Genomic DNA, 24670 nt, shown 5'->3' with positions numbered 1-24670 from the left:
ACCTGATGCTGATATCAGGAGGAAAACTCCAGCCACGCCTTCTAGGTTTCACTGGGAGGTTTCCACCTTCTGTCATTAGGAATGGTATCCTCCAGAGGGTCCTCCCAGCATCACATCAGTTAAATGGGGCACAGCCATTGATGAATATCTGCATGGACTCGAACTTGCTCATTCCTACTCCCACCTCCACAATCGATTACATTTTGTGCTTGCAATGTCACTTTAAATACTGGAGCTGAAATCGATTCCTGTGGGTTGTCATCATACTTATTGGTTGCGAATCCTGCTAATGATACCCAAAATCAATGGCAGGGTTGACAAGCCACTGACAGGTGCATTGTACTTAGTTCTGGATTTTCCACGAGTAACAAGAGTTCTCCCAGTCACAGCATGTCGTGGAATTCAAATTCTAATTTTAATTTCCCTCCTCAAATAATGGGGTGACAGCTGAAACCAGCCAACCCTCAGACCGCGAGAGCAATTGGAAAAACTATGACGCAAGCAGCTACAATTGAAAACCCTCTTCAAAATGATTGGACGATTCTCAATCTGATCTGTAGAGAACTTTAACATCCTGCTCCTGTTTATCTTCAGGGGGGAAAGGATTGTCCGCAGCTCCCAGGTAATAGGCCTTCGCCCTCCATCACCCATCGCAAAGTCAGGAAAACAGCTTTTTCCAGAATTATGGTTCTGATCGCATGTATGCATCCCTACATCCTGAAGAGAATCAGCCCTGATCTGATTCACCACAAAGCCTGTGGCTATTACTGCCTGTTCGAAGTCCATCTTTGTTAATGCCCTTCCAATTATAAACTAATTAATACCATGAAATGAAAATTGATTTCAGCAATGAGAAAATATCTCTTCACTATCCAACAACTGGAATCAGCAGAGAGCCGTCAGTAAATGGGTGAAGTTCAGTATGTTCATATAATGGTCCCATTCTCCTGCAGACTGAGTGTGGAACATAACTTGTATTGACCAGCAATTTAACACAACACTTTCCTTTTTGGATTGCTGGGAATTAAACTCCAGTCTTGACAGTTTAATTGAACTGTAGGTTTTCAGCACTGGTAATCCTACAGGACTCTGGGACTGAGTGACGTATTAAAGGGTGAATCATGCTGCATAGCTCACAGAGTGAATGGACACAGAAGCACTGTACACACAGCAGGTACACTGAGTGATTACAATCATATTCCCCCTTCCTAAAGCACAATTGCATTATTCTGACAAGAGAAATAAATTTCACCTGCTCAAATAAAAACGATAAACGACAATATAGAACAGATCTTAAATAAAAATAAGCCCTAATAGCACGTTCTCAAATCAACTGCATTCACTCAATCAGTGATCGGAAGTCAAAAAGATGATCGATTATAATAAAACTAATGGCAAAAAACATCTCAGTAAACACTGACACTCCGTCACACACACACTCAGTAAACACTAACACCGTTCTGCGCATGTGGGGAAATACGCAGCCCGTTCCACGCATGCGCGGAATCGCGCCGGCCCTTCGGTGCTGGCTGGAGCTACGGGAACCACTCCGGAGTCAAGCTAGCCTCATAGAAAGTGGAGAATTTATCACGTTCGGGGGACATAAGCGTGGGGCCATAAGCCCCATTATTGGAGAATCCCGCCCTCGGTCACTCTCACACACACACACACACAGAAAACACTGACACTCTGTCACACACACGCACGCACTCAGTAAACACTGACCCTCCGTCACACACACACACTCAGTAAACACTGACACTCCGTCACACACACACTCAGTAAACACTGACACTCCGTCACACACACACACAGTAAACACTGACACTCTGTCACACACACGCACGCACTCAGTAAACACTGACCCTCCGTCACACACACACACTCAGTAAACACTGACACTCCGTCTCACACACACTCAGTAAACACTGACACTCCGTCACACACACGCTCAGTAAACACTGACACTCCGTCACACACACACACACACTCAGTAAACACTGACACTCCGTCTCACACACACTCAGTAAACACTGACCCTCCATCACACACAGTGAACACTAACACTCCGTCACACACACACACACAGTAAACACTGACACTCCGTCACACACACACACACACAGTAAACACTGACACTCCGTCACACACACACACACACAGTAAACACTGACACTCCGTCACACACACACACAGTAAACACTGACACTCCGTCACACACACACACACACAGTAAACACTGACACTCCGTCACACACACACACAGTAAACACTGACACTCCGTCTCTCACACACACACACACACACACACACACAGTAAACACTGACACTCCGTCACACACACACACAGTAAACAGTGACACTCCGTCTCTCACACACACACACACACACACACACACACACACACACAGAGTAAACACTGACACTCCATCACACACACTCAGTAAACACTGACACTCTGTCACACACACACAGTAAACACTGTGACTCCGTTGATGTGTTGGGCAAGCTGGGTCTATGTGGACTGCGTTTGATGCAGTGTAGAGAGAGACAGGCTTCCAACACTTGATGAGATGCAACACGATTTTTCATAGAATTTACAGTGCAGAAGGAGGCCATTCGGCCCATCGGGTCTGCACCGGCTATTGGAAAGAGCACCCTACCCAAGGTCAACACCTCCACCCTATCCCCCTAACTCAGTAACCCCATCCAACACTAAAGGCAATTTTGGACACTAAGGGCAATTTATCATGGCCAATCCACCTTACCTGCACATCTTTGGACTGTGGGAGGAAACCGGAGCACCCGGAGGAAATCCACGCACACACGGGGAGGATGTGCAGACTCCGCACAGACAGTGACCCAAGCCGGAACGAACCTGGGACCCTGGAGCTGTGAAGTAATTGTGCTATCCACAATGCTACCGTGCTGAGATGTTATTGAACATCTAACTATATTACATGCTTAACTGTGGGTTGAAACTATGTTGACTTGACTGGAGACCTGAGGCTAACCTGACCAGACTAACTGACTACCACATGGTGTTTGTACTAGTTGCTTCTCACGAGCTCTGACTGTCTCAGAGGCTGGATCCCGAGAGAGCAGGAAAACTGGTGCCCTCTGGGCTTTATAGTGGTCGTGTCCTGTCTGGTGATTGGCTGCTGTGTTCTGTGTGCTCACTGGTCATCCTGTGTGTCAATCACTGCCTGTCTGCACTCCATCATCTACATGGACGTATATTATGACATCTCCCCCCTTTTAAAAAAAAAAATATGTGTTCAGGTCAATAAATAATGAATATGTGTACAGGAACTTGACTACATACAGAACATGCTAACTTATATACATGGGAAGGTGTCTCGTGCAGATAAAGGGCAGATAACACATGAGAAAAAAACGATATGTACAGATGTGTAAACGATGAGATAACAAGGTAATGCAACAGCCAGTCTATAAATTCAGTCTCTGTGGCGGGCGGCGAATTCTGGTTGACCGCCTCAGGGGTGGGTCAGAAGCTGCCTGCACCTGAACGGGCGGAACTGCCTCCAATGCGGTGGACGTAGAGGTCGGTAGAATAACTGGCAGATCGGTGGCCTCGTGGAAGGGCGAGTCCGGAGGAAGCAGTGTGCGAGGCGGGACGTCATGGTTGGGTAGCGGGCGTGGAAGTCTGTGCAGTGCCCGCCTGTTGTGCCGGAGAAAAGAGCCATCAGGCATGCGAACGAGGAATGATCTCGGGGCCACTTGCTTGACCACCACAGCTGTGGCGGACCAGCCACCGTCAGGCAGCTGAACAGGAACTCGATCAGCAGGGACCAGCTCGGGGAGATCTGTGGCGTGGGCGTCGTATGCCGATTTGTATTGGGCCCGAGACTGCTGCATCCTCTGTGTGACCGGGAAGTTGTCAAGATCCGGAATGTGGATGGCCGGAACCGTCGTTCGCAGTGTCCGGTTCATGAGGAGCTGCGCTGGGGACAGCCAAGTGGACAGAGGAGTCGCTTTATATTCCAACAGCACCAGGTTGAAATCGGAACCCGAGTTAGCAGCCTTACACAATCGTCTTTTAACGATGTGGACCCCTTTTTCGGCCTTCCCATTCGACTGGGGGTAGTGAGGGCTGGATGTGACATGCCGGAAGTTGTACAGCCGGGCAAAATCTGACCACTCCTGGCTGAAAAAAACAGGGGCCATTTTCACTCATCACCATGAGTGGGATCCCATGTTGGGCAAAAGTTTCCTTGCACGCCTTGATCACCGCCGCCGACGTGAGTTCAGACAGTCTGACCACTTCGGGGTAGTTGGAAAAGTAGTCCACTAGGAGGACATAGTCACGCCCCTTGGCATGGAACAGGTCAACACCGACTTTGGACCATGGGGAAGTCACCATTTCATGTTGCTGTAGAGTCTCCTTAGGCTGGGCCGGCTGGAATTTTTGACACGGCGGGCAATTGTTGGCGACATCTTGGCTGATGCCCGGCCAGTATACTGCCTCTCGGGCTCAACAGTGACATTTTTCGACCCCCAAGTGACCCTCGTGGATTTGGCCGAGAACCAAATCTCGCATGCTCTGTGGGATCACAATTCTGTCAAGCTTCATGAGGATGCCGTCTACCACCATTAGATCATCCTTGACATTGTAAAACTGGGACACTAACCCTTTTGCCAACCATTTGTGAGGTGCTGCATCACCCGCTGGAGCAGAGGATCCCTGGCCGTCTCCTCACGAATTTGCACGACCCTCTCATCCGGAAAGTTGGAGGCACAGAACTATTTGACAGACAAAGTCAGTTTGCTCACACGGTGTGGTGATCGATCTGGAGGGTGCATTGGCAACAATGAGCTTGTCCAGATCAAAATCGTAGTGGCGTAGTTTGAGGCGGATGCATTGTAACCATGGCGTCATGTCATTGAGGTCTTTTTGGATGATGTGAACCAATGGTATGTGGTCCGTCTCGATCCTGAATTTGGGGAGGCCATACACATAAACATGGAACTTGTCGATCCCTGTAAGGAGGCCCAGGCATTCTTTCTCAATCGGAGCGTATCGTTGCTCAGTGGGTGTCATGGCTGTGGAGGCATATGCAACTGGGGTCCAGGAGGAGAAGTCATCCCGTTGGAGAAGCACTGCCCCAATACCATCCTGGCTCGCGTCAGTGGACATTTTTGTTTCCTTGGCGGGGTCGAAAATGCCAGCACCGGGGCCTTGGTGAATTTCGCCCTCAGCTCATGCCACTCTTGCTCATGAGCGGGTAGCCACTGGAAGTCCATCGTTTTTCTAACGAGATAGCGGAGGGCTGTGGTGTGTGACGCCATGTTGGGGATGAACTTCCCAAGGAAGTTGACCATCCTTAGAATGCGGAGGACCGCCTTCTTGCCCTCCGGGGTCTTCATGGTGTTGATCACCAAAACCTTGTCAGCATCCGGCTACACGCCTTGCTGCGACATGTGGTCGCCAAGGAATTTGATTTCTGATTGACCGAATGAGCATTTGGCTCTGTTGAGTCAGAGACCATGCTCGTGGATCCTATGGAACACTGACTTGAGGTGATCGATGTGTTCTTGAGGAGTTGTGGACCAGATTATGACATCATCGACGTACACTCGCACCCCCTCAATGCCCTCCATCATTTGTTCCATTATGCGGTGGAACACCTCAGAGGCGGAGATGATGCCAAAGGGCATTCAGTTGTAACAGTAGCGACCGAATGGGGTATTGAAAGTGCACAGCTTGCGACTGGACGCTTCCAGCTGTATTTGCCAAAACCCCTTGGAAGCATCCAGCTTTATGAAGAATTCGGCATGAGCCATCTCACTGGTTAGCTCTTCTCGTTTAGTTATTGGGTAGTGTTCCGTCATGATGTTGCCTTCAAAACTTTGGGGTCGATACAGATTCGAAGTTCCCCTGACGGCTTCTTGACGCAAACCATGGAGCTAACCCAGTCCGTGGGTGCCGTGACCTTTGATATGACGCCCTGGTCCTGGAGGTCTTGCAGCTGCTGCTTGAGGCGGTCCTTAAAGGGTGCCGGCACCCGACGCGGTGCGTGAACCACAGGGGTGGCGTTTGGCTTCAGTAGGATTTTGTATCGGTATGGGAGTGTGCCCATACCTTCGAACACGCTATGGTATTGCGCTATGATGTCATCGAGTTGAGCCTGGAAGTCATCATCTGGTGAGGTTGTTGACTGTGCGGACGACATGGTGTGAACCCGCTGCACTAGGTTCAGGAGTTTGCAGGCCCAAGCACCGAGCAGGGAAGCTCTGTTGGTTCCTACAATTTCAAATCGCAGCGTCGCTTTTAATGACCTATTGGACACCGCAAGCTGGCATGAGCCACTTACAGCAATGGCATTGCCATTGTAGTTGAGGAGCTGGCAGGCCGCTGGAAGAATGCTTGGTCTGACGTGGATGGTGTCGAGGTCAGATTTTGAAATGAGGTTTGCTGAAGCGCCGGTGTCCAGCTTGAAATGTATGCGCGCCTTGTTAACTGTGAGGACAGCACACCACTCGTCCGGATCAATGCTCAGGATTGGGAGGTGTTTCACCATCGTTGAGAAAGGCAGCGCATGCATAGTGATGATGCCCACCCAGAATGGGGATTTGAGGCACTCGGCGTCAGGATCTGGTGGGCCGTCGGGGTCGGAGTCTGTCACGGGAAAACATATCGTTCAAAGCTCTCATTGACCTCGATGTCGCAGTGGCTGTCGAGCTTCAGCAGAACTATTTTAAACTTTGTCTTGTCTTCGCCTTCAGCAAAGGTGAGGGAGTTGAAGATGTGGATAGCGTGGTCCCCGGCTGTAGAAAGGAATAGTGCAATCTTCCTGGCATCTGATGCGGCCTCGAGGTCGGTGGCTTCAAGATAGAGCTGGAACTTCTGCTTGAAAATCTTCCAGTTTGCACCGAGGTTGCCGGCGATGCGGAGCTGCGGTCGAGGGCGGACGCTGTCCATGCTACCGGATGGCTGATCGCTGGTCAAGGCAGATTATCTCAAGGTAGGTCTGTCAAACTTCAGCATCACTCACTGGTACCATGATGTGTTGGGCAAGCTGGCTCTATGTGGACTGCGTTTGATGCAGTGTTGAGAGATAGGCTTCCAACACTTGATGAAATGCAACACGATTTTATTGAACATCTAACTGTATTACATGCTTAACTGTGGGTTGACGCTATGCTGACTTGACTGGAGACCTGAGGCTAGCCTGACCAGACGAACTGACTACCACATGGTGTTTGTACTAGCTGCTGCTCACGAGCTCTGACTGTCTCAGAGGCTGTATCCCAAGAGAGCGGGAAAACCGGTGCCCTCTGGCTTTATAGTGGTCGTGTCCTGTCTGGTGATTGGCTGCTGTGTTCTGTGTGCTCACTGGTCATCCTGTGTGTCAATCACTGCCTGTCTGCACTCCATCATATACGTGGATGTATATTATGACATCCGTCACACACAAAGATTAAAACTAACACTGCGTCACACGCACTTCATACACACCGGCACTGTGTTACACACACATTTAGTTAACTCTGTGGCCTGAATTTCTTATTGGAGTGGAGATAAGGGCCTGGATTCTCCCTTCTGGGGACTAAGTCCCCAGTCCGGCAGGAAAACCGGCGTCAATGGCCCCCCAAGGTGAGGAATTCTCACCTTTTAAGTGGACGACGGAGGGGTTGGCACCACTCCAGCCTGCGTGTGAAGGGCCGGCGCGAGTTTGTGCATGCGCGGAATGGCCGGCGTGATGTTGCACACGCGCGGAACGACCACTGTGATTCCGTGCATGTGCAGACCTGGCAGCGTATTTCCATACATGCGCGGTGGGTTCTCTTCTCTGCGCTGGCTCCCGGGCAATATGACGGAGCCCGACAGGGGCCCGGCGCGGAAGAAAAAAGTGCTCCCACGGAACAAGCCCACCCACAGATCGGTGGGCCCTGATTGTGGGCCAGGCCACCGTGGGGGCACCCCCCCAGGATCGGATCCCCCCGCCCACCCCGGGTCAGATCCCCCTGCCCCCCCCCTTAGGACCGGCCCTGCATACTCAGCTGCCAGGTCCCGCCGTGCATGAGGTGAGTAATTCACGCTGGCGGGACTGGCCAAAAACAGACAGCAGCTCGGCCCATCAGAGCCCAGAGTATCGTCGTGGGGGGCACTGTCAACGGCTCCTGAGTGGCGCGCTGGGAATCCCGCCCCTGCCTGAAAAACAACGCCGGAGAATACGGCAGCCGGCATCAGGTCGGAGGGGTAGGATTTGCGCCTCCCCCCGGGGATTCTCTGACCCGCCGGGGGGGTTAGAGAATCCCGGCCAAGGTGTTTGGATTATAATTGAATCCCAATCCCAACTGAATCCTGACAGTGCAGTCAGGTAGCATCTCCATGTTCTGGAGAGTGAGACTGCTTTGGGACAGGCTTACTGTGGAACTATTGGCCCAATGAGAACAGGCTGTTGTCACGTTTCTCAATTATGTTACAGCACCTGGGCGAGTGGGCGGTCAATTCCAGCCCCACAGACCCCGGAGTCTCAACAGAAGCAAATTAACCAATAATTTTTATTTTCCGAAGAGCTTTAATCCTTGACTGCTCCAATGAGTTACAGACACCAGGTATATAAGTAAAAATTTAACTATTTGTTAATAAAAAGAAGAAAAGATGGACATACGTAAATAACAGAATAACCGTCTACCAGACTACCCAATCCCAAGATCCTGTCCCATCCGCTGCCCAGACACACACAAGACAGACACCAGGTAAGGGTCGTCGGGGAATAAGATAAAATAGGGATTAAAAGGAGTAGGTCCGAGATGATCTTCACTCTGTGGTTGCAGTTTCTGGGAAACAGAAAGATTCAAGTTGGCGTAATTCTGTCCTTTGACCACCAGATGGTGTTTCACCTAAGAATTCCAGGTCAGTGCAGTTCTCGTCGCCGGCCACCAGATGGTGTTGAACACAGAATGCTCCGGTCGGTGCACTTCTGCATTTCTCCCACCATAAGTTCATAAGAAATAGGAGCAGAAGTAGGTCATTCGGCCCATTGAGTCTGCTCTGCCATTCTATCATGTCTGCTATGTTCCTTACCTGCTACCAACAATATTACAGGCCAAGAGCTGTATTGCAAAATCAGCCAGGGCATCTCCTCCCTGGAAGACATGACCTAGGAGCAGGAGTCGGAAATTTAGCCTCCCTAACCTGACAGCCTCAATGTGATCAGAGCTGATCCCATCCTGACCTCAACTTCACCGTCCTGCCTGTTCTCCATCACCCTTCAACCCATTATCAATTAAAAATCTGTCCAACTCCTCCTTCAATTTACTCACTGTCCCAGCATCCACCGCAATCTGGGGTAGCGAATTCCACAGATTCACAATCCTTTGGGAGAAGTAGTTTTTCCTCACATCTGTTTTAAATTTTCTATCTCGTATTCTAAGATTATGACCCCTTGATTTAGAATGCCCTACAAGAGCAAGCGTCAGCTCCACGTCTCCTTTATCCATATCTTTTTTGCATCTTGTATACCTCAATTAGATCTCCCCTCCTTCTTCTAAACTCTAGAAAGTATCGGCCTAAATTGCTCAATCACTCGTCATACGATAAACCCCTCATCTCTGGAAGCAATCTAGTGAACCTCCTCTGAACTGCCTCCAATGCCACTACATCTTTCCTCAAATAAGGAGACCAAAACGGTGCACAATACTCCAGGTGCGGCCTTACCAATGCCTTGTATAGTTGCAACAACACTTCCTTACCTTTATACTAAATTCCTTTTGATATAAATGCCAACATCCACTTGCTTTCTTTATTATATGCCATCAGATGGAGGTTTTGCCTCCCTGTGAGAACAGTACAGCTCTAATCCTGGAATTCAGCTGTTTTTCCTTGCCCGATTCCTCAGCAAGACTCTGGCAGCTTTATCACACATGCTCCCACTTTAAGCCTTAATTCTTCAGCTCCTGCCAGCCCCTGACACCCACAGTTTGAAGACTGCTGACCTTTGGGAAAACTTGTACTTTCACACTCAAGATCTCTTTCCCAGATCTGTTGGTGTCTGTATTCCTTTAACACAGGAAAGTCTTCACAGATTTGGTTACAGTGCTCTTAAAATCATTCAGCATGGAGAGAGGGAGACTTCTGGGTCCTTACTTGGCTGACTGCTTTACAGAACTGAGCAAAAGATGGCACTCGCCTTCTTCCCTGAAAGTTACTAACTGGCTTCACCAACCACAGGCCGCAATAGGAGAAAGTTGGAAATCTTCTGTGCACTGATTTGCTGCTTACCAAGTCTATCAAACGACATCACGGATTCTGCCACAGAACCTAAAGGTGATGTTTCGGACCAGCCCATCTAAAATTGGGGGGGGATTCCAGTGTCCAAAGACAACAAGTGCAGAAATGTATTTCAAAAGAGGCAGCAGGACGGAATTAAAAGGGAACACAGGACAGACAGACAATATCCTAACAATTGAAATGCCTGCCTTTGCTTCCAAAAGTGTTAGTTATGTTCTTCAATGGAATCAACAGCCCATCAACATAAATTTAAATATCCAGATTAATGAAAGCGCTCTTCAGCCCCTTGCTCCTTATCCTCCCAAGCCGGCATTGGAACGGTGGCGTTTTACGACAGAAACACTGGCGCAAAACAGCCACCAATTCCCCATTTTGCTGGGGGCTAGCAGGACAGCAGCGTAGAGCACCCGGTTCTAGCTGCCGATACACCCCGGAGAATTGCTGGGTCTATGGCCGCGCATCCGCACAGTGGCAGCCTGCAGCGGCCGTCCCGTGCTTCATGGCGGAGGCCACTCACGGACCCGGCCCACAAATAGTCCCCCCCTTCGGCTGGCTCCTCCACCCCGGACCACCCACCACAGTGCCCCCAGTCCCGAATAACGACCCCCTGCCCGCGGATCGGCCCTCCTTCACGCTGAGTTCCCGATGGATGAGGCCACACATGTCCCGCGCTATCGGGAACTCGGCCGGTCAGGGGTGGACCATTGGGAGCATTGCCTGAGGCCGTCAATATGTGGTGCGATGTACATGCAGGGTACATGATGTACATGAGGAGGGGGCGGAGCATCGTGAAAGCGACGCCTCCCCAATTCAGTCAGGAAATGTGATTCTCCGGCTGTTTGTCAAATGCGATTTCGGCATCGCCGACCAGAGAATCAAGCCCAATGTTCCTCCATTACCCCCATCCACCCTCACTGCTGCCCCCCATCCCCACACCCAGTCACCGAGCATCTACTTTAGAAATGGAACTCACAAGCCCGATAAGAAACCTCAGAAGTTGTTGAAACTACCAGAAGACAGTCAAAATGTACAAACATCACTTGAGTAGTCATTTGAAAAGCATTTGCCATTCTGAAGCTGTGTGCTGTCCATTATTTATTTGGGAAAGTCGCTCGAAAGAAGAAGAGAAAAAAGTTTCCAAATCAAAATAGATGACAAATGGACTGGGAATAGTTAATTACTAATCCAGGCAAGACTCCAGGACTGTTTGTGCTTCCCCAGTGGCAGGGCCAAGTATGTTATTGAGCGACTGCAGGGTGTTCTTCTGGCGGAGGGTGAACAGCCAGAGGTCATGGTTAACATTGGTGCCAGTGATTTAGTTAGGAAGAGGGAGGTGGTCCTGCAAACAGAATTTAGTGAGCTAGGTAGAAAATAAAGTAGCACCTCAAATAAAGCCATCTCCAAATTACTCCTCGTGCATGCGAGTACAGGGCTGGAATTCTCCAGCCTTTGGGATTCTCTATTCCCGTTGGCAGTGTACCTCCACCCGGAGGTTTCCCAGTGGCATGGAGTGGTCTCAATGGGAAATCCCATTAACAAGTGGCGGGAAGATACAATCCCGTCGCAAGTGAAATGACGCGCCACCAAGAAACACGCGGCTGGGAAATGGAGAATCCCGCCCCAGAAATAGGAGGATAAGGCAGATTAATGTGTGGCTGGTAAAATGGTGCAGGAGGGAGAGCTTTAGATTCCTGGGGCACTGTGACTGGCTGTGGGGAAGATAAAGCCTGTTCAAACTGGGCGGATTGCACCTGAGCAGAATTGGGACTGAGTTCCTTCGGCTTTTTGCTAGTTTTGTTGAAGGTCTTTAAACTGACTTGGCAGGGATGTGGGGATGAAGAGGGAATAGTAGAGAGGATTACCAGTGCACAAAATACTGGGAGAGACAGAATGCATGGGTATAGAGAATAGTAATTTAATATGTGAAGTTGGAGTAATGGAGAAGGCAACAAAGCCTAAATCAGGGTTCCTGTGCATGTGTGTGAATGCACAGATGATAGTAAACAAGATTGGGGAGATACAGTTGCAGATTGCCATGTGAAAATATGATGTTGTGGTGATAACAGAGCCATGATTAAAGGAAGGGCAAGGCTGGGTGTTAAATATTCCTGGGTACAAATTATTCATAAAAGATAGGAAAAAAAGGTATTGGACAGCATTGCAGTACTGGAGAAAGAGGATGTCCCAGAGGGTTCAAGGACAGAATCATTTTGGTTAGAGCGAAGGAACAAAAAGGGTGCAATTACATTGTTTGGTGTTGTATATAGACTGCCAAGTAGTGGGAAGGATGAGGAGGAAAAAATCTACAGGGAAATTACAGCGCAATGCAAACATTATAGAACAATTATAATTAACCTTTACTTACCTGAATGTAAACTGGGAGAGAGATTGTGTAAAGGGTGGAGAGGGCAAACGTTCCTAGATTATGCTCAGTAATATTTTCCACAGCTGTATATGTCCAGTCCAAGAAAGGATACACTGTTGGAACTGGTTTTTGGAAATGAGTTGGGCCAAGTAGATAAAGTGTCAGTGGGGGAATATTTAGGAGAGAGCAATCATTGTATCATAAGGATTAGGATGATGATAGAGCAAGAATAATTAACTGAGCGAGAGTCAACTTAAATGGGGCAAGAACGGGGCTGGGCAAGACAGACTGGAACAAAAGGGTGGCGGGAAAATCTGTATTTGAACAATGGGCTCCCTTCAAAAAAGAAAAGGTTCAGGGACGGGCAAGGTATATTCCCTGAAAAAGGAAAGGCAGGACAAACAAATCCAAGCTCTCTGGATGAAAAAGGAGAGAGAAATTATAATAAAAAAGAAAAACAGTGATTGTGACAGATGTCAGAAAATACAGAAGGTTCAGAGGGGAGGTGAAAAAGTATATTAAATAAGCAAAGAGGGACTGTGAGAAAAGACTGGCAGCCGACATAAAGAGGAATGCCAATGTCTTCTATAGGTGTGTGAATAGTTAAAGGGTGGTAAAAAGAGTAGGGCTGATCAGGGACCTGGAAGGAAATCTACACTCGGAGAGGGGGGCATGGCTGAGGTATTAAATAAATATATTGCATCTGTCTTGACCAAGGAGCTGGTGCTAACACAACATGGTGACAAAGGAGGAAACTCAGTCGCTAGAAAGGTTGACAATTGTTGAGGAGGGAGTGTTGGATGCGCTATCAGTACTGAACGTTGACTAGGGGCTGGGACCGGATGAGATGCATCAAAGGATATTGAAGGAAGTGAGAATGGAAATTGCGAGGGCATTGGCCATAATCTTTCAGTCTTCCTTAGACTCCAGGGGGAGGTCATAGAGGACTGGAGAATTGCAAATTCCATTCTTCAAAAAAAGATTGCGAGGAATTACAATTACAGCACACAGCAATTACATCCCAGTTAGTTTCACTTCAGTGGTGGGGAAACAATTATTTGGGATAGAATTAGTGGTCACATTGAAAAATGTGGGTTGATTAGGAAGAGCCAGCATGGATTTCTAAAGGGGAAATTCTGTTTAACTAACGTAATGGAGATTTTTGAGGAGGTAACAGAAATGGGTCAATGATGGTAATGCTATTGATGTGGTGTACATGGACCTTCAGAAGGCATTCGATACAGTGCCACACAACAGGCTTGTGAGAAACATTATAGGTAGGATAAAAGAAGCAGCAGCAACATTTGTTGTTGCTGGCCTCGGACATGTCCTGGAGCGGGCTGGCGGACTGCCCCCAAGTATCCAGGAAGCCTTCCTCTGACACTCGGATAGCATACTTGGTCTTCTCCAGGTGGTGAAATTCCAAACGTTCAGCAAGCCAGTCTGCAACTGTGGGTGGTGCTCCTGATCGGCAGCCGAGCAGGATTCTTCGGTGTACGATTCGGTGTTAATTGTAAAGTTCATAGAGCTCTTTGAATATCCACTGTTTTTCCACTTGTCTTTCCAATGATTAATACAAAAATATGCAAAACTCAATATGGACGAATGGTTCCACTTTACTGTAGTAAAGAAATCGGAGATTGGCAAAAGTACAATCTGTACCGATTGTTTAACGAACAGGCTTTCAAATTATCTAGGTATTCCAAGTTCTCGTCAAAGTAACTGGTGATTTGGACTTTGGATCCTGGATTAAATGTGAGATTGTGCCCCTATGCTTCCAAACCTTCTGCACATATCGAGTCCTCCTATGAACAAAGAGAATTGGTCCTTGGAAGTCAGCCATATGGACTCTTTCTTCCATTGCAAAATGAATACTTTAAAGTTGTGATTTCTAAATTAATCTGAGTGTCCAAAAAAGGTGAGGAGGGGTTATTGGGTTTGGGGTGGAAGTGAGGGCAAGTGAGGGTTTAAGTGGGTCGGTGCAGACTCGATGGGCCGAATGACCTCCTTCTGCACTGTATGTTCTATGTTCATAGTAAGCTATCTTTTCCCACTGTTTTGAATCTCTTTGTTAGATTTGACTCACTTGCCTTAACCAAAGCTGTCCATTTCCTGCACATCTTGGTTTCTGGATTGTATATTCATGGTGTTTTGTATAGCAGAAGTACCATTCAGCTTTCCAACCTTCAGTGACATTGAAATATTTCTTCGGTGTAGGTTGGAATGAATTGTCAGCTGTGGTTGGGGGGGGGAGAGAGAGAAAAAGAACTAAAGGACAGGGGGAGAAGAACGTGTCAGAAGAAATTGCACAAAACTCACATTTCTTTCATAGTTTCAGTGTTGTCCTCAATTGTCTAATGCTTACAGATTGTTTTTCTTTCATTGACATCTGAAGGAAATTGTTTTTTGGGGGAAACTTTGAATGAACATGTTATGCTTTGTCATTGGTACTGTTGCGAAACTATTTTCTTGAGGTTATGCACTATGAAATATGGTTCCAGTGAGGTGTGTATCTGGTTTGAAATGTACTTGGCAGAGTCCTAGCATTTATTTAAATATACTGCTGACAGTCTTATTTCCCACACTCAAAAGATTTTAAAAGTCCTGGAGGTAAACTTGGAAAGCATTTTTCTGGCTCGGACAGTTTGAATTGCAGCACGGTAGCAGTGGTTAGCACAATTGCTTCACAGCTCCATGGTCCCAGGTTCGATTCCCGGCTTGGGTCACTGTCTGTGTGGCGACTGCACGTTCTCCCCGTGTCGGCGTGGGTTTCCTCCGGGTCCAAAGATGTGCTGGTTAGGTGGATTAGCCATGCTAAATTGCCTTTAGTGTTGGTGGGGTTACTGAGTTATGGGGATAGGGTGGAGGTGTGGACCTTGGGTAGGGTGCTCTTTCCAAGGGCCGGTGCAGACTCGATGGGCCGAATGGCCTCCTTTTGCACTGTAAATTCTGTGATCTGTGAACATAGATACAAATTGGCTGAGTAATTGGAAGCAGAGAGTAATGGATAATCTTTGGGCTGGAGGAAGGTTTGTACTGGTGTTCCCCAAGGTTTAGTATTGGGACCTTTGCTTTTCCTGGTATATATTCATGATCTAGATCTTGTGTGCAGGGGGCAGTTCCATCATTTGCAGATGATACAAAACTTGAAAGTCTTGTAAACTGTGAAGAGTTTGATGTAAAACTTCAAAAGGACATAGACATGTTGGTGGAGTGGGCAGACAGGTGGCAGACAAAGTTCAACGTGGAAAAGTGTAAGGTGATGGATTTTGGTTAGGAGAACATGGAGAGAAAGTATAAAATAGGGGTTAAAATTGTAAAAGCAGAGGGACTGGGTGCATATGTGCGTAGATCATTGAAGGTGACAGGACAGGTGAAATGAAAATGAAAATCGCTTATTGTCACGAGTAGGCTTCAATGAATTTACTGTGAAAAGCCCCTAGTCGCCACATTCCGGTGCCTGTCCGGGGAGGCTGGTACGGGAATCGAACTGTGCTGCTGGCCTGCTTGGCCTGCTTTAAAAGCCAGCGATTTAGCCCAGTGAGCTAAACCAGGGAGAGAGCAGTTAATAAAACAGACGGCATCCTGGGCTTTATTAACAGGGGCATAAAGCACAAGAGCAAGGATGTTGTGCTGAATTTGTACAAGACACTAGTTAGACCTCAGCTGAAATATTGTGTATAGTTCTGGGTACCACACTATGGGAAGGATGTGAATAGATTGGAGAGCATACAGAAGAGGTTTACAAGAATAGTCCCAGGGATGAGAGACTTCAGTAATGAGGGTAGATCGGAGAGGTTAGGACTGTTCTCCTTGGACAGAAGAAGGCTAAAAGGAGGTTTGAAAGAGATGTTCAAAATCATGAGGGCTCTCAGCAGGGTAGAGAGGGAGAAAATTGTTCCCCCTCATAAAAGAATTGAGAATGAGAAGGCACAGAGGGCAAAGAAGCAAATGTGTTGGGAATGAAAAATGTTTTCACACAGCGAGTAGTTTGGGTTTGGAATGTGCTGGCTGGAAGTGTGATGGTGACAGGTTCAATCGAGGCATTTAAGAGGGTATTAAAGGATTACTTTGTTTGTGCAGGGGTATAGGGGAAAAGGCAGGGGAATGGCACTAATTCATAATGCTTGTTTGGAGGGCCGGTACTGACACTGTGGGCTGAACAGCCTCCTTCTGCACCGTAACAATTCTGTGACTTGGACAGCCCTGAAATGTCTAATTCTCATTTGTATTTCAGATCAGTCAAGTTTTGGGAAATGAAATGAAATTCGCTATGCGGGAACCTCTGGGCCTCAGGTACAACTTTTAATAATAACAATAATCTTTATTGTTACAAGTAGGCTTACATTAACACTGCGATGAGGTTACCGTGAAAAGCCCCTAGCCGCCACATTCTGGCACCTGTTCGGGAGTAAAGTTAAACGGAAAAATTACTTTGGAGAGGTTACTGATAGAGGTGTTAGATTAAAAACTGAGGTACAAAAGTCAACATAAGGGTACTTTACCTGAATCCTCGTAGTATTCGCAATAAGTTAAATGAGTTGATGGCACAAATCATCATGAATGACTATGATTTAGTGGCCATTACTGAAACATGGTTAAAACTTGGTCACGACTGGGAGTTAAATATTCAACGACTGTGTATATTACTGTATGTGTCATACCTGCTTGTCTGTGTATATCACTGTATGTGTCACGACCTGTGTTTGTGTTACTGCTTGTCTGTTTATATCACTGTATGTGTCACTACCTGTGTCTGTGTCACTGCTTGTCTGTGTATCTCACTGTATGTGTCACTACCTGTGTGTGTCACTGCTTGTCTGTGTATCTCAGTGTATGTGTCACTACCTGTGTGTGTGTCACTGCTTGTCTGTGTATCTCACTGTATGTGTCACTACATGTGTGTGTCACTGCTTGTCTGTGTATCTCAGTGTGTGTCACTACCTGTGTGTGTCACTGCTTGTCTGTGTATCTCACTGTATGTGTCACTACCTATGTGTGTGTCACTGCTTGTCTGTGTATCTCACTGTATGTGTCACTACCTGTGTGTGCCACTGCTTGTCTGTGTATCTCACTGTATGTGTCACTACCCATGTGTGTGTGTCACTGCTTGTCTGTGTATCTCACTGTATGTGTCACTACCTGTGTGTGTCACTACTTTTCTGTATATCTCACTACCTGTGTGTGTCACTGCTTGTCTGTGTATCTCAGTGTATGTGTCACTACCTGTGTGTGTCACTGCTTGTCTGTTTATCTCACTGTATGTGTCGCTACTTGTCTGTATCTCACTGTATGTGTCACGACCTGTGTATATGTCCATGGAGTGTATGTACTTTTCACATCTATGTATGAAACTGCATCTGTATCTCTGAATGCACTAATCACTCTCTTTAACTCTCTCCAGGATATGGCAACTGATGTCAGCCATTATGTTCAGTGTTGTTGGTATGATGGTGAGTTTACACTTGTTTTACATTATTTACTACATAAAATGAAGACACAGGAATGAGTGGCTGAAGGGGTTATGACTGGGGAAACGGTGGCAAAGTGGTATTGTTACTGGACTAGCAATTCAGAGGCCTGAATCTTATAGATGGTACACATAGTTGTGTTGATGGTGCAGGGGGGTAATTTTTGTGGAAGGGGTGTGTGATGAATGTATTCATCATAATGTATGCATGATACCATAACCTGTGACCTGGAAGTGGTGATATGAACTGCTTCTGCTTCCAGGTACTGTACTATAACCCCGGTATGTCCCCACCTCTGACTCCGCCCACACCGGGGCCATATATAAGTCGGCCTCTTGTGGGTGGCATTCATACTACTGACTCTGGCTAGGCAAGTACATGACTAATAAAGCCTACTGTTCACTAGCTCTCTCTGCCTCACTGTGAATTAAAGGTATATCAATTTATTAGTCATGAACTTGCCTAGCCAGAGTCAGTAGTACAGATGAATGCTGCCTACAAGAGGCTGGCTTATATATGGCCCCGGTGTGGGCGGAGCCAGAGGCAGGGCCATACCAGGGTTACAGTACAGTACCTGGAAGCAGTTCATATCACCACTTCCAGGTCACAGGTTACAGGTTATGGTATCATGCATACATTATGGTGAATACATTCACCACAGGGTGCCAATCAAGCTGTCTGCTATATCCTGGATGGTGTTGAGCTTCTTGAGTGTTGATGGAGTTGCACTCATCCAGGCATGTAGAGAGTATTCTATTACACTCCTGACTTCTTCCTTGTCGATGTTGGACAAGCTTTGGGGGTCAGAAGGTGAGTTACTGACTGCAGTATTCCTAGCCTTTGACCTGCCCTGGTAGCCACAGTATTAGTATAGCTAGTCCAGTCCATTTTCTGATCAATGGTAACCCCCAGGATGTTGATAGTGGGGGATTTAGCAATGTCAATGCCATTGAATGTCAAGAGGTGACAGTTAGGTCTTCTCTTGTAGGAGTTGGCACTAGCTGACACTTGTGTGGCACAAATGTTGTGAAAGTGAAAGACACCATAGTCCCAGAGGACCATAGGCTGATTTCCCCTTTGAGAGCTGACTGGTGGTGTATCACCACACTTCAGGTAAGGGGCAAGATTGAGAAGATGGGGCCTTCATTGATAACCTCAGCAAGTACAGGAATCGAACCCTTTCTGCTGACATCGCTCACGAATCAGCCATCCAGCCAACAGAACTAACCAAATCCCAGGCACGAATGTTACTTGCCATTTATCAGCCCAAGCCTGAATATGATCTAGGTCTTGCTGCCTTTGATCTTGAACATTATGCCGCCATCAGCGAATATCCCCACTTCTGGCGTTATGATGGAAGAGAGGTCATTGATGAAGCAGCTGAAGCCTAGAAAACTACCCTGAGGAACTCCTGCTGTGATGTCCTGGAACTGAGATGATTGACCTCCAACCACCACAACCATCTTCCTTTGTGCCAGGTATGATTCCAACCAGCGGAGAGATTTCCCCAGATTCCCATTGATTCCAGTTTAGCTCGGGGTCTTTGATGCCATACTCGGTCAATTGCTGTTGTGATGTCAAGGACAGTCACTCTGGCATTCAGCTCTTTTGTCCATGTTTGAACCAAGGCTGTAATGAGGTCAGGAACTGAGTGACCTGGGAGGAACCCAAACTGAGTATCCGTGAGCAGGTTATTGTTGAGTAGGTACCGTTTGATAGCCTGTTGATGACTCCTTCCATCACTTTGCTGATAGTCAAGAGTAGACTGATAGGGCGGGAATTGGCTGGGTTGGATTTGTCCTGTTTCTTGTGTGCAAGATTGTGGTAGCTTGAGGCAGTACTGCAGAAGTTTCTCATATAACCAAAAGGGGTTTATTAAAAACAAGAGGAAGGTTAAGTATACACAGGCATGGTGGTCACTGAAACAGGTCTTCACCCTATGACTTCCGAGTCTATGCTGCCTGGGTCCCTGCCTCCGGGGGCTTGCGCTTTATCCCCATTGATCAGGTTTCACGCGCTCACACGTGATAGGCTTCAAGCCGGTCATGTGGACTGTGAAGGATTGCTCCTTGAAGGGGCCATGCTACCATATCTCTCCCTCCTTAAGTCACTCATTAACATATATAAACCATGGGTCACTAACAGTGAACTATGTACAAGGAGGGCAGCACAGCGGCGCAGTGGTTAGCACTGGGACTACAGCACTGAGAAACCAGGTTCGAATCCTGGCCCTGCGTCACTGTCCTTGTGGAGTTGGCACATTCTCCCCGTGTCTGCGTGGGTTTCACCCCCACGACCCAAAGATGTGCTGGTTAAGTGGATTAGCCACGCTAAATTGCCCCTTAATTGGAAAAAAAATAATTGGGCACTCTAAAGTTATATGAAATAGACTGTACAAGGAAAGGTTGAGGCAATAAAAAGAGGAAGGCCATAACAGTCCTTAATAGCATTAACAGCGTTAAGGGACTTCTTGGGCCTGGTGGACCACTTCAAGACCCCAGCCAACTCCTCCACCAGTGAGTTAGTGTTGTTGCCAACAGCAGAAGGTTGTCTTGAGGACTAAACCGGTACTTCCGGGGTGCCGCCCCCCCCTCTTCAGCTGCCTCAGGGGTCGGTTGGTGGAGCCTCTATGGAACTCCCCGATTCCTCCCTTTCCGGCTGTGCCGAGGGCCGCTGATGTTGCCTGCTGGTTCCACCTGTTCAGCCTTTGGGGTTGTGGCCTCTCGGCCCCTTACATTGTCTCCGTGCTGCTGCACTCATCGACCTTGCAAGTCCACCGTGTCTGAGACTGTCGAGATTTTGCCACAATTCTGTTCGGTAGTCACAGTGGGCCAGATGCATCTTATGTAGACCCGGTCACTAATTTTAAATGACCTGTTTCCTTTTATAGCTCATGCTGCTTCTTTTGGGAGGCCTGCCATGCTTTCCACTCTTCCTGCAAAATTGGGGAAAACGAGGTCTAAGTGAGCCTGGGGGTGATAGCCCATTAGCAGCTCTGCTGGCGTGACTCCAGTGGTGGTATAGGGGTTAGTGTTATATGCAAGAAGGAAGTTGGCCAAGTTGAGGCATAACGGTTTGTTACGCTGTTTCCTTATTGAAAACTGAAACGTTTGAACTGTTCTCTCTGCTAATCCGTTTGAGGCCGGGGAGTAAGGGGCTGTTTGAATATGGTGGATGCCATTTGTTTTGACAAAGTGCTGAAATTCCTCTCCAGTAAATGCAATACCATTGTCAAACCCCAATTACTCGGAGAGGCGTGCACAGCAAAGGGGTGACACAGGATGCCAGTGGTGGCTCTGAGGTTGCTGTCCCTGTCTCTTGAACATCTAACAACTTGACGTGGGCATCCAAGAGTATCAGGAACATTTTTCCCAGGAAAGGGCCAGCAAAATCAATATGTAACTTCTTCCACGGCTGATCGGGCTATTCCCATTGATGCAAATGGGCCGTAGGTGGCCATGTTTGCTGTGCCTTACAGAAATCACACTACTGCTGCACTAGGTGCTGAATATTGTTATCAATGCCGGGCCACCATTTTAACCTTTGTCTGACCAGGGTCTGCACTGTATAACTCCTACAGTAGTGGCTCTTGCTGGGGGTGGTACCACCACCCGGGACCCCCAGAGCAAAACCCTGTCCTCCCAACTGAATTCACCTTTTCTTATGACGTAATAATGTAATAATAATAGTCTTTATTATTGTCACAAGTAGGCTAACATGAACACTGCAATGTGAAAATCCCCTCATCGCCACATTCCGGCGCCTGTTTGGGTACATGGAGGGAGACTTCAGAATGTCCAATTCACATAACAAGCACATCTTTCAGGACTTGTGGGAGGAAACCGGAGCACCTGGAGGAAACCTACGCAAACAAAGGGAGAACCTGCAGACTCCACGCAGACAGTGACCCAAACCCGGAATCGAACCTGAGATCCTGGAGCTGTGAAGTAACAGTGCTACCCACTGTGCTGCCATGCCACTCTGATAGGGCCCAAGCTGGTCATGGTGCTACCCGGTTAGAACAATTTGCTTCATCTTCAAAAGGACTGGATTAAGTTAAGTCCAGTGGGCTGATGAGTTTGGCAGGGCCTCTATAACATCTGATGCCAGAACAATCTCTTGTGAGACAGGTGGCAGTGTCAGATTTTCAAGAGGTGGCAGACAACGCGGCTTCAGTGTTTGAGATGTGTGTCCCCGGTCGATGCTGGAAAATGTAGATATAGGCGGCCAACAACAAAGCCAACACTGTCCCCTAGTGGAAGCAATCGGAAGGATTGGTTTGTCTTGACGGAGCAATCCCAGTCGGGGCTTGTGGCCTGTGGCCTGTACAGGTACTGGTGGAACTTCTTGTCCCTGTAAATTACAGCAAGGCCTTCTTTTTAAATCTGTATATACTTCCATTCTGCATCGGTGAGATTTGGGAGGCGAAGGCAATGGCTCTCTCTGGGTCGTCCTCCATCCCATGGGAGGGCCACCCCTTGCCATAAGGCAAAGTGTTGCAGGTCAAGATGAAATGTTTGCTTGGATTGAAATGGACCAACAAGCTGGATGACTGTAGGGTCTGTTTAATGTGGGGGGAGGCTGTTCTTGTGATTCTTTCCAATGTCAGTGCTGGTGTTTCTTTGAAAGGAGGTGCAGTGGTGCCAATGTAGATGCCAATTGGGAATGAACCAACCACAGTAGTTTAGCATTCCTGAAAATAATTTTTGCTCTGTGATATTTTTCAGCACAGGCACTTCTTATATGGCCCTCACCCTGTCCTCAATAGGGTGCAGGCCTTTTGAGTCTACTTTAAATCCTAAATATGTGACCTCGCTGGCCTGGAATGTGCATTCTCACTTCAATCTGATGCCAGCATCTCTGAAACCTTTTGGAATTGCTTCCAAACTGCCTCACTGCTCTTCATTTGACATTCCTGTCACTAAAATGTCATCAAGGTAAACCATAACCTTTGGGATGCCTTGGAGCAGATTTTCCCTTGTGTGTTGGAATATTGCACAGGCAGGAGAGATACCAAAATGTAACCTGGGATGGGATTCTCCCAAAACCGGCGCGATGACCGGGAACCGGTGCCAGAAACAGCGTGGATCACTCCGGCGTCGGGCCCCCTCAAACATCACAAAGTCTCCGGGCCCGAATGGGCTAGCAGCGACGTGATGCCATTCGCGACGGCGTCACCTGACGTGGACGCGCCACGTCACATGACACCGTGCAGCATAATCAACGCCACGAGGCGTCACAGCACAAAAGACGGTCCCCCACCCCCGGAAGACCTACAAAGATGGCCGGCTGCCGCGCAGACCCAAGGTTCCAGGAGCGCGATATCGAGGCGTTCCTGGACGCAGTCCAGGAGAGGAGGGAGGCCCTGTACCCCGGATATGGCCGCAGGGTCGCCCCACGCCTCAGCGGGCGCCTGTGAAGGGAGGTGGCAGAGGCCGTCAGCGCTGTGGCTATGACGTGGCCCAGTTTCAGCAGGCCATGGCCCAGTCTCTGCAGGCCATGGCCCAGTCCCAGCAGGCCATGGCCCAGTCCCAGCAGGCCATGGCCCAGTCCCAGCAGGCAATGGCCCAGTCTCAGCAGGCCATGGCCCAGTCTCAGCAGGCCATGGCCCAGTCTCAGCAGGCCATGGCCCAGTCTCTGCAGGCCATGGCCCAGTCTCTGCAGGCCATGGCCCAGTCTCTGCAGACCATGGCCCAGTCTCTGCAGACCATGGCCCAGTCTCTGCAGGCCATGGCCCAGTCCCAGCAGGCAATGGCCCAGTCTCTGCAGGCCATGGCCCAGTCTGTGCAGGCCATGGCCCAGTCTCAGCAGGCAATGGCCCAGTCTCAGCAGGCCATAGCCCAGTCTCAGCAGGCCATGGCCCAGTCTCTGCAGGCCATGGCCCAGTCTCTGCAGGCCATGGCCCAGTCTCTGCAGGCCATGGCCCAGTCTCTGCAGGCCATGGCCCAGTCTCTGCAGGCCATGGCCCAGTCTCTGCAGGCCATGGCCCAGTCTCTGCAGGCAATGGCCCAGTCTCTGCAGGCCATCGCTGAGGGCATCGGCGCCATTGCCCAGGCGCTGGCCGGCGTCGCCCAGACACAGACAGGGATGGCCAACTCCCTGAGTTCCATGGCTGCAAACCTGCAGACCCTTGTCGATACCAGCACGGGCCTCCAGGACTGGCAGCGCCAGGTGTCGGGGGGGCGTCGGATGGCTGGTCCATTCGCACCCCCGACCCATGTAGAGGCCCGGGGGCCATCGGGCACCCCAAGGGAGAATCATAGAATTTACAGTGCAGAAGGAGGCCATTTGGCCCATCGAGTCTGCACCAGCTCTTGGAAAGAGCACCCTACCCAAGGTCACCACCTCCACCCTATCCTCATTACCCAGTAACCCCACGCAACACGAAGGGCAATTTTGGACACTAAGGGCAATTTATCAAGGCCAATCCACCTAACCTGCACATCTTTGGAGTGTGGGAGGAAACCGGAGCACCCGGAGGAAACCCACGCACACACGGGGAGGATGTGCAGACTCCGCACAGACAGTGACCCAAGCCGGAATCGAACCTGGGACCCTGGAGCTGTTAAGCAA

At 48.6% G+C, this 24670-nt stretch overlaps 1 protein-coding gene across 6 annotated transcripts in view; it reads left to right on the top strand.

Annotated features, from left to right (window-relative positions):
- Window positions 1-24670, top strand: part of LOC119971600 (tumor protein p53-inducible protein 11-like) — a 186558-nt gene that overhangs the window by 142596 nt on the left and 19292 nt on the right. For all 6 annotated transcript variants that reach the window (XM_038807384.1, XM_038807385.1, XM_038807381.1 and 3 more), the window contains 2 exons: window positions 16864-16922; window positions 18031-18079. In XM_038807384.1, the coding sequence (XP_038663312.1) occupies window positions 16864-16922; window positions 18031-18079 (108 nt within the window). The remainder of the gene's footprint in view (window positions 1-16863; window positions 16923-18030; window positions 18080-24670) is intronic.

Source organism: Scyliorhinus canicula, chromosome 9 (assembly GCF_902713615.1).
Source record: "Scyliorhinus canicula chromosome 9, sScyCan1.1, whole genome shotgun sequence".
NCBI lineage: Eukaryota > Metazoa > Chordata > Chondrichthyes > Carcharhiniformes > Scyliorhinidae > Scyliorhinus > Scyliorhinus canicula.
This window is presented reverse-complemented; position numbering and strand designations above follow the sequence as displayed.